This window comes from Eucyclogobius newberryi, unplaced genomic scaffold (assembly GCF_026437365.1).
Source record: "Eucyclogobius newberryi isolate DKJ021-1_F unplaced genomic scaffold, fEucNew1.0.hap1 SCAF_7, whole genome shotgun sequence".
NCBI classification, from domain to species: Eukaryota; Metazoa; Chordata; class Actinopteri; order Gobiiformes; family Gobiidae; genus Eucyclogobius; species Eucyclogobius newberryi.
In genome coordinates this window covers 6,494,245-6,511,776 of record NW_027316389.1, presented here as the reverse complement: position 1 = coordinate 6,511,776, position 17,532 = coordinate 6,494,245, and the positions used below count along the sequence as shown (strand labels likewise).

The window sequence follows — 17,532 nt, the reverse complement described above, 5'->3', positions numbered from 1 at the left end:
GTTCGGACGCGCGCCAAAATCTGACCGCTACACGATATTTCAATGATCTGATAACTGCAGAAAACCGCCAAACAGTCACGTCCGATTATAAAAAAGAGCAAACTAATGTGACAAAGATAAAGAGGAAACAGAAAACGCTTCAAATTAAACTGTTCTTTGTCTTCCAAATATTAAAAAAACAACAGTTAACATCATCAACTAACTGACGCGCGTGTTTTTAACGGTCAGATTTCCAGTGCGCACGTAAACACACTTAATATCTGATTTAATTATTGGTTTATCTGATTATTCAAGTAGTTATCGGGTTATTTCAACTGTTTTTTTTTGTGGTAAAAGACTGCACGCTAGGCTAACCATAAGCTACAAAACATTACCGGTGCAGTGTTCTTGAAAACGTCCACACTTTGTTTGTCTGGGGTGGTGGGCGTGTCCACAGCGTCGTGGGCGTGACTTTGGGACACAGTGGCGCGCGGGCACGTCACTCTCTTTCTCCTGTCTGGTCTCCGGAGCCACGTTTTAATGCATTTACGGCCAAAACATCTTCCCAAACGAGCTGTCACACGGTTGTTTTTCCGTTTTTTCCCGCGATGATTGAAGTTTCGATCCCGTCAATGGCGCAGGAGGAAGACGAGGCGGGAAAGACCAAAAAGGTGAGGTCAATTCTGATTAAAAGTCGATGGAGACACATGAAAACGCGTCGAAACTCGAAGAGACGTCGCGTTTGGTCGTTTCTGTGCGTGTTTTTCGTTTTGTTGTGTTGTTTTTTATTGTTTAGATGATGATTTTGTGACGTTTTTACGGAAAGGAGCGCGTGACCAGGTGAGCGTTTACCTGCGCTGCTCTCACTTCCGGCTTCGCTCTTTTTTTGTAAAGTCACTTTCACTGTTTTGACAGTGAAAGTGCAGCTGCTTTTAACGACAATGGACCGACTACAATCAATAACTGAACTTTATTGTGATTATGTTTGAGTGACAGGCGCTTTTGACCAATCACAGTGAAGCGTGCTCAATCAAAAGGGCACGATCTACTTTTTTTCTTCATCATATTGATCGATTTCAGTGTTATTTTGTCATGTTAATTATATTTTTAAATGTTCTTTTGTCTATTGGGGACAAAAATGAAATGTAAATATTCATTATAGACTTTGAATCTGGGTCAAATGTCTTCTAAGTCTGAACTTTAAGGTTAAAAAGACGATTAGAAATGACTGAATCTCGATTTAAAAGTTGATTAATTGAAAAGACTTTATACAGATTTTGGTACCACAATTACAATAAAAATGATAATGAAAAACGTTTCCTTGGACCATACAATTTAAAAAAAACTATGTATTTTCTATATTTGATAATGATAGTTTTGATAACGTCATAGATTGTACTAAAACTGCTCAGAAAAGGGCAAAGTTAGTCCTTTTTAAGTGATGTTTTTGTCCGTGTTTGTACTTGTTAGAATGAGTATCTCGTTTCAACACTAGTTTTAGTATTTTTAGTATCATATATCAGATAAATAAAAGGTTTAGTCAGTCTTCCTCTTAAAAGCGAATCTGTATTGAGAACATAAGAGGGCATCAGACCAGACCGTGAGTTAAAATGAGTTGTACAAATTATTTTACTGAAGTAAACGACTACGACTTTACTTCAATGACTGGACTTTGTAGTGAATGTGTAAAGCGATATCAGCGAATCAAAACGGTTGAGTCGGCTCCGAGAACACGTTTTTGAACATTTAAAGTCTTTTGTTTTTTCACTGTGAATAAAGATCAGCAGAATAAGCGAGTAATAACTGTCCTTAGCAGTCGTATATATCCTTCATTTTCATAATCATAATACTATACTCACTGTCATCGTGGAAAAAGCCCCAAACACTGTTGCAACATTGCCCCCTAGTGTTCAGAGGCCAAGCTAATGAAATCTGTAAAGTAAAGGATGTTCAAACATGTTTTTTGTGTGTGTTTTGCAGCTTTTCCGGGTGGAAGTCTTGTTCAACGAGAGGAAGCATTTCGTGCTGAGGAAAAGCAGCGAGTTCCAGGCTCTGCACAGAAAAGTACGTCCACCAAAGCGTCTCAGAAAACCTCGACTCAACGGCGACTAACCGTGTTCTCTCGCTCGCAGCTGCGGAAAGTCGTCCAGGCGCCGGACTTCCCGAGCAAAAGGAACCAACATTTAAGGACCAAACCTTTGGCGCAGAGACGGCAGGAGCTGGAGGACTATATCCAGGTCAGAGACACGTCCAAAACATTCATCTGGAAACGTCTAAAGTGAGGACAAAAGAAGCAGTTTGGCGAGATGGATCTTTAAGGGTTAAACGTGTAAACTAAGGACAAAATAAATAAATATCACACATTTTAAAGTAAGATAAAGGGAAATGAACATCACGATTATTGAGATTGTGACCAAACAACAGTGAAATCGTTCGTTTTCTTCCATTCTCGAGGTCCAACACACGCTTAAGTTTGTGACTGATTTGAACTCTGGAAAAACAAAATAAAGATAAATGTGACAAAAACAGCCAGATAAAATAAAGTTCTTTACATTTAGGTCGATTTATGGGCTGAATATTGAACAAAAAATACTGAATTCTGCTTCTAAAAACTCAAAGGATTAGGGTCTCTCTCTGTTTGTGTGTTTTAAGTCTTTTCGTCTGTCGTTTCCAGGACATAATTGACCAGAACGAAGACGTGCCTCAGGTTCTGTTGGACTTCCTCCATCTCAAACACTTCCACACGGGGACGAAGGCCTACAGCATGGAGTGAGTGTCTCTGAACTGCACAGAAACGACACACCATGTCACGTGAAAGTGAATCTGACACATTTGAACCTCGGACTGCGTTTCATTTCAGATCCCTGGATGATCTGGACAGTCACGAGGACGGCAGGTGGGACACGGTTCATGTAGAAATACTTTTTAAGACATCACAATTTGGTCTTTAACTTTTATAATAGAAGTCTAGCTTCAAAACGATTATTTTCATTGTACTTTGGCCATAAAATTAAAAGAAAAACCTTTAGATTTGTTTGATTCAGTAACAGCGCTGCCTTTGTGGTTACATTTGAAAAAAGCCTGTGATACAATCCGTTTATAGCAGTGGCATGCGGTGATTTTTATGGACGGGAAAGCAGACTGTCGGTCCTGTTCTTCGTCTTCTTTGTATTAGTCTTCTTCTTTGTCTTCGTCTTTGTCGTCTTCTTCGTATTCATCGTCTTCTTCTTCTTGCTCAGTTTTCAGATGCATCACCATCGCGCTCTGGGCTTCTTCTGTGACCCGTACATCTCCGCTCACAGCTCAGGTACAAACATCATTTCAAAGTCCACACCAGTTTGATATAATCATGTTTTGGGTGTTTTGTGCCTAAAACGACTCCCACGATCCAAACGAGCGGTTCATTAGAGCCCGAGTGCATCCATCTTCTTCCTCTTCTCCGGGGCCGGGTCGCGGGGGCAGCAGTCTAACCAGGGACTCCCAGACTTCCCTCTCCCCAGACACTTCCTCCAGCTCCTCCGGGGGGATCCTGAGGCGTTCCCAGGCCAGCCGAGAGACAGTCTCTCCAGCGTGTCCTGGGTCTTCCCCGGGGCCTCTCCCAGGTGGGACATGCCTGAAACATGCCTAAGGCTCCGGAACAGATGAGCCACCTCAGCTGGAGGAGCAGCGGCTCTACGCCGAGCTCCTCCCATGTGACTGAGCTCCTTACCTTATCTCTAAGGGAGCGCCCAGCCACCCGGCAGAGGAAACTCATTTCGACCGCTTGTCCTTTTGGTCATAAGCCAAAGCTCATGAGCTGGTCCAGTGTTCCACGACCAGGACCCAAACCGCTCTGCTCCTCCTGAATCCCAGGTTCCACTATCAGTCGGATTCTCCTCTCCAAGACCTGGAATAGACCTTATGGGAGGCTGAGGAGTGTGATCCCTCTGTAGTTGGAACACACCTTCCGCTCCACCCGCACCATAAACAGTGCTGGTGAAGCACTGCTTCCACATCCTGAGGCGCCGGACGGTCTCTGCGACAGCACGAGCTGCGTCCCGCTTGGCCTGCCGATACCTGTCGATGACCTCAGGAGACCCACAAGCCAGAGTGGCCTGATGGGCCTCCTTCAGCCTGACCCTTACTTCTGGTGTCCACCACCGGGTTTGGAGGTTACCGCTGCCACAGGCACCGGAGACCTTGTGACCACAGCTCTGAGCAGCCGCATCCACAATGCAGTTGTTTACTTTAGTCTTTGTTTTCTGACTGGACTGAAACATCTGAAGCCTTTTCTTGACACTGCTGACCTCACACTTGTGTTTCAGAGCTGACCTCACACTTGTGTTTCAGAGCTGACCTCACACTTGTTTCAGAGCTGACCTCACACTTGTGTTTCAGAGCTGACCTCACGCTTGTGTTTCAGAGCTGACCTCACACTTGTGTTTCAGAGCTGACCTCACGCTTGTGTTTCAGAGCTGACCTCACACTTGTGTTTCAGAGCTGACCTCACACTTGTGTTTCAGAGCTGACCTCACGCTTGTGTTTCAGAGCTGACCTCACACTTGTGTTTCAGAGCTGACCTCACACTTGTGTTTCAGAGCTGACCTCACACTTGTGTTTCAGAGCTGACCTCACGCTTGTGTTTCAGAGCTGACCTCACACTTGTGTTTCAGAGCTGACCTCACACTTGTGTTTCAGAGCTGACCTCACGCTTGTGTTTCAGAGCTGACCTCACACTTGTGTTTCAGAGCTGACCTCACACTTGTGTTTCAGAGCTGACCTCACGCTTGTGTTTCAGAGCTGACCTCACACTTGTGTTTCAGAGCTGCCGGACGTGGTCATGGACGGCGTGCTACAAGGATTTTACACCCGAGATGTGAAAGTCAGCTTCAGGGACCCGACCCCGCCCCTGCTTTAATGTTACACTAACAGCCTGTTCTTTATCTGTGGATTTATGCAGATGTAGCTTTAGCGACTCTAAACTTGAACTAATGTCAAACTACGACCACACACGGGGAAGTGAGAAACCAGCACGTTTGTTTTAGAAGCTGGAAAAATGAGTTAGTTTGGATTTGTTAGTTTGAAATACTGGATCAGAGCAGCTCCAAAGCTGGTTTAAGGCCTGGTTCAGACCTGGTCTAGGTTTAGTTCTACAGACGCACTACTGTTGCTCGTTACTGAAATGTTCTGATATAAATCGTCTCATAAACATGTGGATTTCGTGCGGCGCTTTAAAGGAGCCATTTTGATAGAAACATTGTGCCAAAGATAAAGCACTGGAGTTCTGCTTTTTAACAAATCGTTTAGCATTTATTTTCTTTTTTATTCCTGCTCGAGCCGACACCAAAAGCCATATTTGAGGACGAGCTTTACTTCTACATGAACTTTTGTATTTATTTTTTTATTGTGTCTAACGAAATGTTCCAACTTTCTACTGTGGTTTGTATTAAAATTGAACAAACAGACTTGGCCATTTTCTTTTTCCTAATTTAGTAACAAAATAAAGAAAACTGCAATTTACAAAAGTATTAAAACTTACACTATTACAATCCTCGTCCTGGAATCCTACCAAGTCCAAAGAATCCCAGACAAAGTTTAAGGAAAAGTATTTTATTTCAAGTTTTTAGGTTGTGTATAAAAAGGCACACGTTTTACACATTCATAAAAAGGACCAAAACATCACATTTTACACTGTTACGGCTTTAAATTACTGTAAATTAAGTGAACATTCAAGTTGCTCAATTGGACTTTTAGATTCTGACTGGTCGCTCTCGTTGCCGGGCGTGGTCAGAGCAGGCAGGTGCTGTAAACCGTGACCTTGTTGCTGATTTCCCGCAGTAACTCCTTCACCGCCGTCTCCAGCTCCACCAGCTGCACGGCTTTACGCTCCAGAGTCTTGTGATTGACCTCGTACGACTTCTCCAGGTCTGAAAACGCAACAGAAACAAAAGGACAATGACACGCTCTGGACACCAGGGGGCAGCGTTTACCGCACGAACAAAGAAAACGCTTTGAAAATGTTCGGTTTCAATGTTTTTTGCATGTTTTGTTGTGTAATTAGAGTCTTGAGATGTGGGTTTGGTTGTTTAACGGAGTCTGGAGAGAATGAATAATGCGCAGTGGCAAAACATACATTAATGTCGGTTATTTTGTGGTATAAGCGGTTTCAGAAATCGGTTTGAAGCGCCCCCTACAGGTCGGACGACTCATTGAACTAAAACGCAGTTAAGATAAATATAGTTTGAATTTTGCAAAAAAATTATAAAAATCACAGAATAGCAATTTTTTTAGGTTTATAATTTCACTTCCTGTCTATAATTGATGACATCACTAGGAAATTACCCAGCATACACTGGGCCAAAATCTAATGTCGATTTTTTTTTTACATTTTGCAAATAAAAATATATGTGAACAACTTTATTTTGTTGAATTAACATTTTGTGTTATATTTGTGTAATTTATGCGTAAACTTTGACTGGTGTCCCTGGTGTGACGTCACTTCCTATTATTTTTCTACAGATTTTTCAACGTTTTCTCCCCAAACACCAGCTCGATTGGTGTAAAACTATAATTCAGGTGTACAACAGGCATAAATACACCAAATAAAGTTAAAATTTGGAAATCGTCAAAACCTGTCACACGTCACTTTAAAATCTGAGCTCAAAGAGGAGAGAATCTCACTGAAGTCGGCTTAAGTTCGAGGGCGTTTGCGTTTTGTCTGCATTTCCCCACCTCAAAAACAACACAAACGGCGTCATAATTACACCTTCAAACCCTCGTACAACCCCCACTTCCACCAAGATGAGGATTCTCTCTCGCTCGGGCCTGAACACAAGTGTGACACCTGCTGGTCGTCTGTGAGAACATGGTCTTGGTTCTCACCTTTGAGCAGCTTCAGCTTGTCGCTGGCCTGGAGCAGCAGATCTTTGGCCTCCTTCTGCAGCGACTCGGCACGTTTCTTTGCGTCCGACAAACCCGCGGCTTTATCGTCCACCAGCTTCTCCACCGTCGAGTATTTGTCCTTTATCTCTGAGTCCAAGTCCTGAGGAAGGAGGAGAAGGGTTCAGAAGGGTTCAGACGGGTTCAGACGGGTTCAGACGGGTTCAGACGGGTTCAGACGGGTTCAGACGGGTTCAGACGGGTTCAGACGGGTTCAGACGGGTTCAGACTGGTCTGTGGTTTAGTCCCATTTTCACAGCCGAATTGAGCAAACCGCAGCATATTCACTTAGGAAAACGATGCGCCATAACCAATGGATCACACAAACGGTTCAATAATATCCATAACATTTAATTATTTTAATATATATATTTATTTTTTAGAAATAAAAGCAGAAAAAATTAGGAATTGGAGACTCAAACCTTCAGATTTGTGCGTCGACGTGTGCAACTTTGTGGTCAAACTTGCCACGTCAGAGTGCAACTTTGTGGTCAAACTTGCCACGTCAGAGTGCAACTTTGTGGTCAAACTTGCCACGTCCGAGTGTAACTTTGTGGTTAAACTTGCCACGTCCGAGTGTAACTTTGTGGTTAAACTTGCCACGTCCGAGTGCAACTTTGTGGTTAAACTTGCCACGTCCGAGTGTAACTTTGTGGTCAAACTTGCCACGTCCGAGTGCAACTTTGTGGTCAAACTTGCCACGTCCGAGTGTAACTTTGTGGTTAAAATTGCCACGTCCGAGTGTAACTTTGTGGTTAAACTTGCCACGTCTGAGTGTGTGGTTCAAGTGCAGCAGCAAAAGTCATTTTCACCCGAACCTTTTTCACTTGGTCTGCGATCTTCTCGATAACGGCCGCGTCCTCTTTGGTTCGTTCCGATGTTTGTGTGACGTCCAGAGCTTTGTCTCGCAGCGACGTCACGTTCCGCTCCAGGTTTTGGACTCGCGTCGTGGCCTCGGTCAGTTTCTGCTCCGCCTCTGCCGTTTCAGACTCCACCTGAACACAACGCCACACGCATCAGTCACACGCAAAACTAGGACTAAAGCAGGACTAAAGGAGGTCTAAAGCAGGTCTAAAGCAGGACTAAAGCAGGACTAAAGCAGGTCTAAAGCAGGTCTAAAGCAGGTCTAAAGCAGGTCTAAAGCAGGACTAAAGCAGGTCTAAAGCAGGTCTAAAGCAGGACTAAAGCAGGACTAAAGCAGGTCTAAAGCAGGTCTAAAGCAGGACTAAAGCAGGTCTAAAGCAGGTCTAAAGCAGGACTAAAGCAGGACTAAAGCAGGACAAAAGCAGGTCTAAAGCAGGTCTAAAGCAGGACTAAAGCAGGACTAAAGCAGGTCTAAAGCAGGACTAAAGCAGGTCTAAAGCAGGACTAAAGCAGGACTAAAGCAGGACTAAAGCAGGACTAAAGCAGGTCTAAAGCAGGTCTAAAGCAGGTCTAAAGCAGGTCTAAAGCAGGTCTAAAGCAGGTCTAAAGCAGGACTAAAGCAGGTCTAAAGCAGGACTAAAGCAGGACTAAAGCAGGTCTAAAGCAGGACTAAAGCAGGACTAAAGCAGGTCTAAAGCAGGACTAAAGCAGGACTAAAGCAGGTCTAAAGCAGGTCTAAAGCAGGTCTAAAGCAGGACTAAAGCAGGTCTAAAGCAGGACTAAAGCAGGTCTAAAGCAGGACTAAAGCAGGACTAAAGCAGGTCTAAAGCAGGACTAAAGCAGGTCTAAAGCAGGACTAAAGCAGGACTAAAGCAGGTCTAAAGCAGGACTAAAGCAGGACTAAAGCAGGTCTAAAGCAGGACTAAAGCAGGACTAAAGCAGGTCTAAAGCAGGACTAAAGCAGGTCTAAAGCAGGACTAAAGCAGGTCTAAAGCAGGACTAAAGCAGGTCTAAAGCAGGTCTAAAGCAGGTCTAAAGCAGGTCTAAAGCAGGACTAAAGCAGGTCTAAAGCAGGACTAAAGCAGGTCTAAAGCGGGTCTAAAGCGGGACTAAAGCGGGACTAAATCGGGTCTAAAGCAGGACTAAAGCAGGACTAAAGCAGGTCTAAAGCAGGTCTAAAGCAGGACTAAAGCAGGTCTAAAGCAGGACTAAAGCAGGTCTAAAGCAGGTCTAAAGCAGGTCTAAAGCAGGACTAAAGCAGGTCTAAAGCAGGTCTAAAGCAGGACTAAAGCAGGACTAAAGCAGGACTAAAGCAGGTTTATATCAGGACTGACTGTAGACAGCAGTTTGTTGGTGGTCTGGATGTCGTGCGTGGCTTGTTTTATTGCGTTGGATGCAGCACTTTGAGCTTTCTGAGCCTCGTCCAGAGCCTGCTTCACTTTCTCAGCCGAGTCTCTCACGTCGGCCGCTTCAGAACTGAAACGGAAGAGAAGTTTAGCCACATTTGAGACGAGAAATATCGGGGGGGAAAGGCTCCTATAACTGTTTTGTAGAGAGACACTGAAACATTTACACCCAGGTTCAAAAATACAACATCTCACAAACAAACACCGTAAACAAAAAAGAAAATGTGACGACACATTTTGACGTGTAATAGATGGTTTTCCGGAAAATACCACAACAACAAATGACAATATCAAAAATACTACCACAACAACAGCTTCAATAAATAATAACGCTCTAAATGTGACGCTTAAGTAGTTTTAAGGAAGCGCCCCCTACAGGTTGGACGACTCATTGAACTAAAATGCAGTTTAAGATAAATATATTTAGAATTTTGCTAAAAATTATAAAAATGTTATCACAGAATAGCAGATTTTTTAAGTTTATAATTTCACTTCCTGTTTGTAATTGATGACATCACACTAGGAAATTACCCAGCAAACACTAGGCCAAAACTCATCTAATGTCACAATTTATTTTATTTGACAAATAACAATATATGAGAGAGACATTATTTTCTTTAATTAATGTTTAGAGAGTCAAAAAGGCTGTTTCTTTGCGTAAATTCTGCACAAACTTTGACTGGAATGAATGTCCCTGGTGTGATTTCCTGTCATTTTCCTCATTTTCCTAACGTTTTCTCCACAAACACCTGCTCGATCGGTGTAAAACTCTCATTTATAAGTACGACAGGTATAAACACGTCAAATAAAGTGGTAAAATCCCGCCATACGTCACATTAAGGATCACTTTGCCGTATACCTGGCCCGTCGCGCCTGCTCCAGCAAAGCCTCCGCCCTCTGGATGTCCTGGCTGCTCTGCTCCAGGATGTCGCCCACGCTGCCCAGCTCCTCCACCTTCAGCCGGATCTCCTCCGTCAGGTTCTGCAGCTGCTCGGGGCTCGTGGGCATCTGCATGGCCAGCACTTCGTTGGCGACCAGCTCGATGCTCTCCAGGTCCGCGGCGTCCTCTGAGGGAAAGACGCCGACCGATATCGCCACGGAGCTCCACGAGTTGAGATCGCGTCGCAACTAACTGCCGGCCTTTTCTCAACCGTGAGCGCTCGTGGGCGTGTTTGAAAGTAGACGTCGGTGCAGCTCAGATTAACGTGGGTCCGCGCGACACTCGTCTGATTGACCCCTCGTGCTTACGCCGTGTTATGTTGTACTTCAAAATAAAGATGTAACTCTCTCATTTCCAGTCAAATCATTCATGCTGGGACTCGCTGCTATTCATGTGCAATACTGTCATAATCATGTGCAATACAGTCATAATAATGTGCAATACTGACTTATTCATGTGCAATACCGTCATATTCATGTGCAATACTGTCTGTCATAATCATGTGCAATACTGACTTAATCATGTGCAATACAGTCATAATAATGTGCAATACTGACTTATTCATGTGCAATACTGTCATAATCATGTGCAATACTGACTTAATCATGTGCAATACTGACTTAATCATGTGCAATACTGTCACTCATGTGCAATACTGTCATAATCCTGTGCAATACTGTCATAATCCTGTGCAATACTGTCATAATCCTGTGCAATACTGTCATAATCCTGTGCAATACTGTCATATTCATGTGCAATACTGTCATATTCATGTGCAATACTGTCATATTCATGTGCAATACTGTCATATTCATGTGCAATACTGTCATAATCCTGTGCAATACTGTCATACTCATGTGCAATACTGTCATATTCATGTGCAATACTGTCATACTCATGTGCAATACTGTCATACTCATGTGCAATACTGTAATTCATGTGCAATACTGTAATATTCATGTGCAATACTGTCATATTCATGTGCAATACTGTCATATTCATGTGCAATACTGTCATATTCATGTGCAATACTGTCATAATCCTGTGCAATACTGTCATACTCATGTGCAATACTGTCATACTCATGTGCAATACTGTCATACTCATGTGCAATACCGTCATATTCATGTGCAATACTGTCATACTCATGTGCAATACTGTCATACTCATGTGCAATACTGTAATTCATGTGCAATACTGTAATATTCATGTGCAATACTGTCATATTCCTGCGCAATACTGTCATAATCCTGTGCAATACTGTCATACTCATGTGCAATACTGTCATATTCATGTGCAATACTGTCAACTGTCATATTCATGTGCAATACTGTTGTGTTTGTGCTCCAGAGCGTCAGGGACAGCTTCAGTTTGAAATGAGGCTCAGTTTTACAGGCGTTTTATGAAAAATAGACCCCAAGCACGAGGGGAAAACTGAAAAAGCGCTCCAGATTGCCGCGTCGCACTCACGCGTGAGGAAGTCGCGGATCTGCTTGATGAGGCTGCGCAGCTCCTCGTTGCTCCGGTCCACTCGGTCTTTGGTGCGGTTGGTTTTCAGAAGAACGTCCCGGGCGCTCAGTTTGGCCTCGTCCGCCTTGAGTTTGGCCTCGGACACCTACACAAACACACACAATCAAGGTCTACATCACCAAACCCCAACTCTAACCCAAAGAAGAAGAGAGTTTATTTGACAACATGAACACTGAAAATTAGCATATTCTGCTACATACACTTAAAACATTGCATCTGGTTCGTGCTATGTCCTTAAATAAAAAATAAAAAAATAAATAAATAGATGATACATTTGAAGTTACAGTCCTTGTCTCCACGTGAGCCTCACCATCTTGGACAGTCGCTCCACTTCCTCGATGGCGCTGATGATCTCCTGCTCAGAGTCTCTCGCTCTGATCCAGGTGTTTTTGGCGGTGGTCAGTAAACCGCCGCAGCCTTCGCCACCACATTTGGGGCGACCTTCTGAGTCCAGGCAGCCCAGGCCTCCACAGGAGGAGCAGGCGTCCCGGGACACCACACTGCCACACGTCTGTCAGAGAAGGGACAGAGTCAGGTCCGGGAACGGAACTGGTTTGGTTTAGTCCAGTGTTTCTAAACTAGAGGATTCTTGGGATGGCTTCAGATTTTAAAAAGGTGAAATTTTGCATACCGGTATTTTTGTTGGAGGTTTTTGGACATTGCATCATTAAAACAAAACAAAGTATTAAACCCATTCATGTGCCTAAAACTAGAGTTAGGTGCACTCTGAGCATGAGCCAAAGCTTAAGAAGCACAAGGTTGGGAACAACTTGTATAGTTTAGTCCCCTTTAGATTCTCTTTTTTTTACCTCCTCTAGCCCCGGGTTACCCTCCTCTAGCCCCGGGTTACAGCCCCGGGTTACCATCCACTAGCCCCGGGTTACCCTCCTCTAGCCCCGGGTTACAGCCCCGGGTTACCATCCACTAGCCCCGGGTTAACATCCACTAGCCCCGGGTTAACATCCACTAGCCCCGGGTTACCATCCACTAGCCCCGGGTTACCATCCACTAGCCCCGGGTTACCATCCACTAGCCCCGGGTTGACCATCCACTAGCCCCGGGTTGACCATCCACTAGCCCCGGCTTACCCTCCTCTAGCCCCGGCTTACCCTCCTCTAGCCCCGGGTTACTCTCCTCTAGCCCCGGCTGACCCTCCTCTAGCCCCGGGTTACCCTCCACTAGCCCCGGGTTACCCTCCACTAGCCCCGGGTTACCCTCCACTAGCCCCGGGTTACCATCCTCTAGCCCCGGGTTACCCTCCTCTAGCCCCGGCTGACCCTCCTCTAGCCCCGGCTGACCCTCCACTAGCCCCGGGTTACCCTCCACTAGCCCCGGGTTACCCTCCACTAGCCCCGGGTTACCATCCACTAGCCCCGGGTTACCCTCCTCTAGCCCCGGCTGACCCTCCTCTAGCCCCGGCTGACCCTCCTCTAGCCCCGGGTTACCCTCCTCTAGCCCCGGCTGACCCTCCTCTAGCCCCGGCTGACCCTCCTCTAGCCCCGGGTTACCCTCCACTAGCCCCGGGTTACCCTCCACTAGCCCCGGGTTACCCTCCACTAGCCCCGGGTTACCCTCCACTAGCCCCGGGTTACCCTCCACTAGCCCCGGGTTACCCTCCACTAGCCCCGGCTTGTACCTTATGACTGAGCTCCGACAGGTCCAGACTCTGCAGCTCTCCGGCGAGGTCGTCGAGCTTCTGAGCGTGCTCCGCGTGGTTCTTCTTGAAGTCCACCGCGGTCTGGTTGAGCTTGTCCTCCGTCAGCTGCCGTAGTCGGGCCGAGGTCTCCGCGGTGCTGTTCTGACCCACCGTGGAGGCGTTCACTCGGGCCGAGGAGGCCTGCGACTGGAGGTAGTACTTGTGCACACTGGCCGTCGCCCCTGCAGAAACAACACCTCTTTATTTGTATTTGAATGTGCCCCAAGGGATAAATAAGTAGAACAAGGGTCTCCAACTGTAGTGTCCTCTTGTGGCCAACTTTGTGCACTATTTAATGGATAATGGTTAATGGTTTTAAGGCTTCAAACTGTGCCTCATTTAAGACCATACTCGTTTTGCAGATTAGCTCTTTGAGGGGAAAAAATGTTGAAATCCCCTCAAATGAAATAACTTAAATAATGTAGCTTAAAGAAGACATAATATGTTCTTGTCTGATAAACAGTTATAATCTATAACACCCGTGGATCATTATATTTTTGCTACATTTCAAATTGCAATATTGGTCTAAAACGACTCAATAAATTAAATGAAAAGTTCACGGACTTCCGGGTTGAAGCGGGTCTAAAGCAGGACTATATCAGGACTAAAGCAGGTCTAAAGCAGGTCTATATCAGGACTAAAGCAGGACTATATCAGGACTAAAGCAGGTCTATATCAGGACTAAAGCAGGTCTATATCAGGACTATATCAGGACTAAAGCAGGTCTATATCAGGACTATATCAGGACTAAAGCAGGTCTATATCAGGACTAAAGCAGGTCTATATCAGGACTAAAGCAGGTCTATATCAGATCTATATCAGGACTAAAGCAGGTCTATATCAGGACTATATCAGGACTAAAGCAGGTCTGTATCAGGACTATATCAGGACTAAAGCAGGTCTGTATCAGGACTAAAGCAGGTCTATATCAGGACTATATCAGGACTAAAGCAGGACTATATCAGGACTAAAGCAGGACTATATCAGGACTAAAGCAGCTCTATATCAGGACTATATCAGGACTAAAGCAGGTCTATATCAGGACTAAAGCAGGTCTATATCAGGACTATATCAGGACTAAAGCAGGACTATATCAGGACTAAAGCAGGACTATATCAGGACTAAAGCAGGTCTATATCAGGTCTATATCAGGACTAAAGCAGGTCTATATCAGGACTAAAGCAGGTCTATATCAGGACTAAAGCAGGTCTATATCAGGACTAAAGCAGGTCTATATCAGGACTAAAGCAGGTCTATCAGGACTAAAGCAGGTCTATATCAGGACTATATCAGGACTAAAGCAGGACTATATCAGGACTATATCAGGACTAAAGCAGGTCTATATCAGGACTAAAGCAGGTCTATATCAGGACTAAAGCAGGACTATATCAGGACTAAAGCAGGACTAAAGCAGGACTATATCAGGACTAAAGCAGGTCTATATCAGGACTAAAGCAGGTCTATATCAGGACTATATCAGGACTAAAGCAGGACTATATCAGGACTATATCAGGACTAAAGCAGGTCTATATCAGGACTATATCAGGACTAAAGCAGGTCTATATCAGGACGAAAGCAGGACTATATCAGGACTAAAGCAGGACTAAAGCAGGACTATATCAGGACTAAAGCAGGTCTATATCAGGACTAAAGCAGGTCTATATCAGGACTAAAGCAGGACTATATCAGGACTATATCAGGACTAAAGCAGGTCTATATCAGGACTAAAGCAGGTCTATATCAGGACTAAAGCAGGTCTATATCAGGACTATATCAGGACTAAAGCAGGTCTATATCAGGACTAAAGCAGGTCTATATCAGGACTAAAGCAGGTCTATATCAGGACTAAAGCAGGTCTATATCAGGACTAAAGCAGGACTATATCAGGACTATATCAGGACTAAATCAGGACTAAAGCAGGTCTATATCAGGACTAAAGCAGGTCTATATCAGGACTAAAGCAGGACTATATCAGGACTATATCAGGACTAAATCAGGACTAAAGCAGGTCTATATCAGGACTAAAGCAGGTCTATATCAGGACTAAAGCAGCTCTATATCAGGACTATATCAGGACTAAAGCAGGTCTATATCAGGACTATATCAGGACTAAAGCAGGTCTATATCAGGACTAAAGCAGGTCTATATCAGGACTAAAGCAGGTCTATATCAGGACTATATCAGGACTAAAGCAGGACTATATCAGGACTAAAGCAGGACTATATCAGGACTATATCAGGACTAAATCAGGACTAAAGCAGCTCTATATCAGGACTATATCAGGACTAAAGCAGGTCTATATCAGGACTAAAGCAGGTCTATATCAGGACTATATCAGGACTAAAGCAGGTCTATATCAGGACTAAAGCAGGTCTATATCAGGACTATATCAGGACTAAAGCAGGTCTATATCAGGACTAAAGCAGGACTAAAGCAGGTCTGTATCAGGACTAAAGCAGGTCTATATCAGGACTAAAGCAGGTCTATATCAGGTCTATATCAGGACTAAAGCAGGTCTATATCAGGACTATAGCAGGTCTATATCAGGACTATATCAGGACTAAAGCAGGTCTATATCAGGACTAAAGCAGGACTATATCAGGACTAAAGCAGGTCTATATCAGGACTATATCAGGACTAAAGCAGGTCTATATCAGGACTAAAGCAGGTCTATATCAGGACTATATCAGGACTAAAGCAGGTCTATATCAGGACTAAAGCAGGACTAAAGCAGGTCTATATCAGGACTAAAGCAGGTCTATATCAGGACTATAGCAGGTCTATATCAGGACTATATCAGGACTAAAGCAGGTCTATATCAGGACTAAAGCAGGTCTATATCAGGACTATATCAGGACTAAAGCAGGTCTATATCAGGACTAAAGCAGGTCTATATCAGGACTAAAGCAGGTCTATATCAGGACTATATCAGGACTAAAGCAGCTCTATATCAGGACTAAAGCAGGTCTATATCAGGACTATATCAGGACTAAAGCAGGACTATATCAGGACTAAAGCAGTTCTATATCAGGACTATATCAGGACTAAAGCAGGACTATATCAGGACTAAAGCAGGACTATATCAGGACTATATCAGGACTATATCAGGACTAAAGCAGCTCTATATCAGGACTAAAGCAGCTCTATATCAGGACTAAAGCAGGTCTATATCAGGACTATATCAGGACTAAAGCAGGTCTATATCAGGACTATATCAGGACTAAAGCAGGACTATATCAGGACTAAAGCAGGTCTATATCAGGACTAAAGCAGGACTAAAGCAGGTCTATATCAGGACTAAAGCAGGACTATATCAGGACTAAAGCAGGACTATATCAGGACTAAAGCAGGTCTATATCAGGTCTATATCAGGACTAAAGCAGGTCTATATCAGGACTATATCAGGACTATATCAGGACTAAAGCAGGTCTATATCAGGACTATATCAGGACTAAAGCAGGACTAAAGCAGGTCTATATCAGGACTAAAGCAGGTCTATATCAGGACTAAAGCAGGTCTATATCAGGACTATATCAGGACTAAAGCAGGTCTATATCAGGACTAAAGCAGGTCTATATCAGGACTAAAGCAGGTCTATATCAGGGACTATATCAGGACTAAAGCAGGACTATATCAGGACTAAAGCAGGTCTATATCAGGACTAAAGCAGGTCTATATCAGGACTATATCAGGACTAAAGCAGGTCTATATCAGGACTAAAGCAGGTCTATATCAGGACTATATCAGGACTAAAGCAGGTCTATATCAGGACTAAAGCAGCTCTATATCAGGACTATATCAGGACTAAAGCAGCTCTATATCAGGACTATATCAGGACTAAAGCAGGTCTATATCAGGACTATATCAGGACTAAAGCAGGTCTATATCAGGACTAAAGCAGGTCTATATCAGGACTAAAGCAGGTCTATATCAGGACTAAAGCAGGACTATATCAGGACTAAAGCAGGACTATATCAGGACTAAAGCAGGTCTATATCAGGACTAAAGCAGGTCTATATCAGGACTATATCAGGACTAAAGCAGGTCTATATCAGGACTAAAGCAGGTCTATATCAGGACTATATCAGGACTAAAGCAGGTCTATATCAGGACTAAAGCAGGACTAAAGCAGGTCTGTATCAGGACTAAAGCAGGTCTATATCAGGACTAAAGCAGGTCTATATCAGGACTAAAGCAGG

General features: G+C 44.1%; 2 protein-coding genes across 2 annotated transcripts in view; one reads left to right on the top strand and one right to left on the bottom strand.

Annotated features, from left to right (window-relative positions):
- Nucleotides 1-540: 540 nt before the first annotated feature.
- Nucleotides 541-5,338, top strand: snx22 (sorting nexin 22). The gene is made up of 7 exons (XM_072435224.1): nucleotides 541-650; nucleotides 1,960-2,043; nucleotides 2,112-2,216; nucleotides 2,654-2,748; nucleotides 2,840-2,875; nucleotides 3,219-3,286; nucleotides 4,782-5,338. The coding sequence occupies exons 1-7, from the start codon at nucleotides 588-590 to the stop codon at nucleotides 4,874-4,876; spliced, it is 546 nt and encodes a 181-aa protein (XP_072291325.1). The 5' UTR covers nucleotides 541-587; the 3' UTR covers nucleotides 4,877-5,338.
- A 362-nt stretch (nucleotides 5,339-5,700) lies between these two features.
- Nucleotides 5,701-17,532, bottom strand: part of lamb1a (laminin, beta 1a) — a 68,800-nt gene continuing 56,968 nt past the window's right edge. Inside the window, exons 26-33 of the mRNA XM_072435691.1 lie at nucleotides 13,274-13,515; nucleotides 11,948-12,148; nucleotides 11,578-11,722; nucleotides 10,027-10,234; nucleotides 9,096-9,237; nucleotides 7,716-7,892; nucleotides 6,841-7,000; nucleotides 5,701-5,885 (exon numbers count right to left, since the gene is read on the bottom strand). Of these exons, the coding sequence (XP_072291792.1) occupies nucleotides 5,746-5,885; nucleotides 6,841-7,000; nucleotides 7,716-7,892; nucleotides 9,096-9,237; nucleotides 10,027-10,234; nucleotides 11,578-11,722; nucleotides 11,948-12,148; nucleotides 13,274-13,515 (1,415 nt within the window). The 3' untranslated portion in view covers nucleotides 5,701-5,745. The remainder of the gene's footprint in view (nucleotides 5,886-6,840; nucleotides 7,001-7,715; nucleotides 7,893-9,095; nucleotides 9,238-10,026; nucleotides 10,235-11,577; nucleotides 11,723-11,947; nucleotides 12,149-13,273; nucleotides 13,516-17,532) is intronic.

What these genes read in the sequence shown, in the direction of transcription:
- snx22 (XM_072435224.1), top strand. Translation starts at nt 588, where the DNA reads ATGATTGAAGTTTCGATCCCGTCAATGGCGCAGGAGGAAGACGAGGCG. An exon ending in TCCAGGCTCTGCACAGAAAA is followed by an intron (nt 2,044 to 2,111) that starts GTACGTCCACCA and finishes TCTCGCTCGCAG; the next exon opens with CTGCGGAAAGTCGTCCAGGC. An exon ending in ACGAAGGCCTACAGCATGGA is followed by an intron (nt 2,749 to 2,839) that starts GTGAGTGTCTCT and finishes GTTTCATTTCAG; the next exon opens with ATCCCTGGATGATCTGGACA.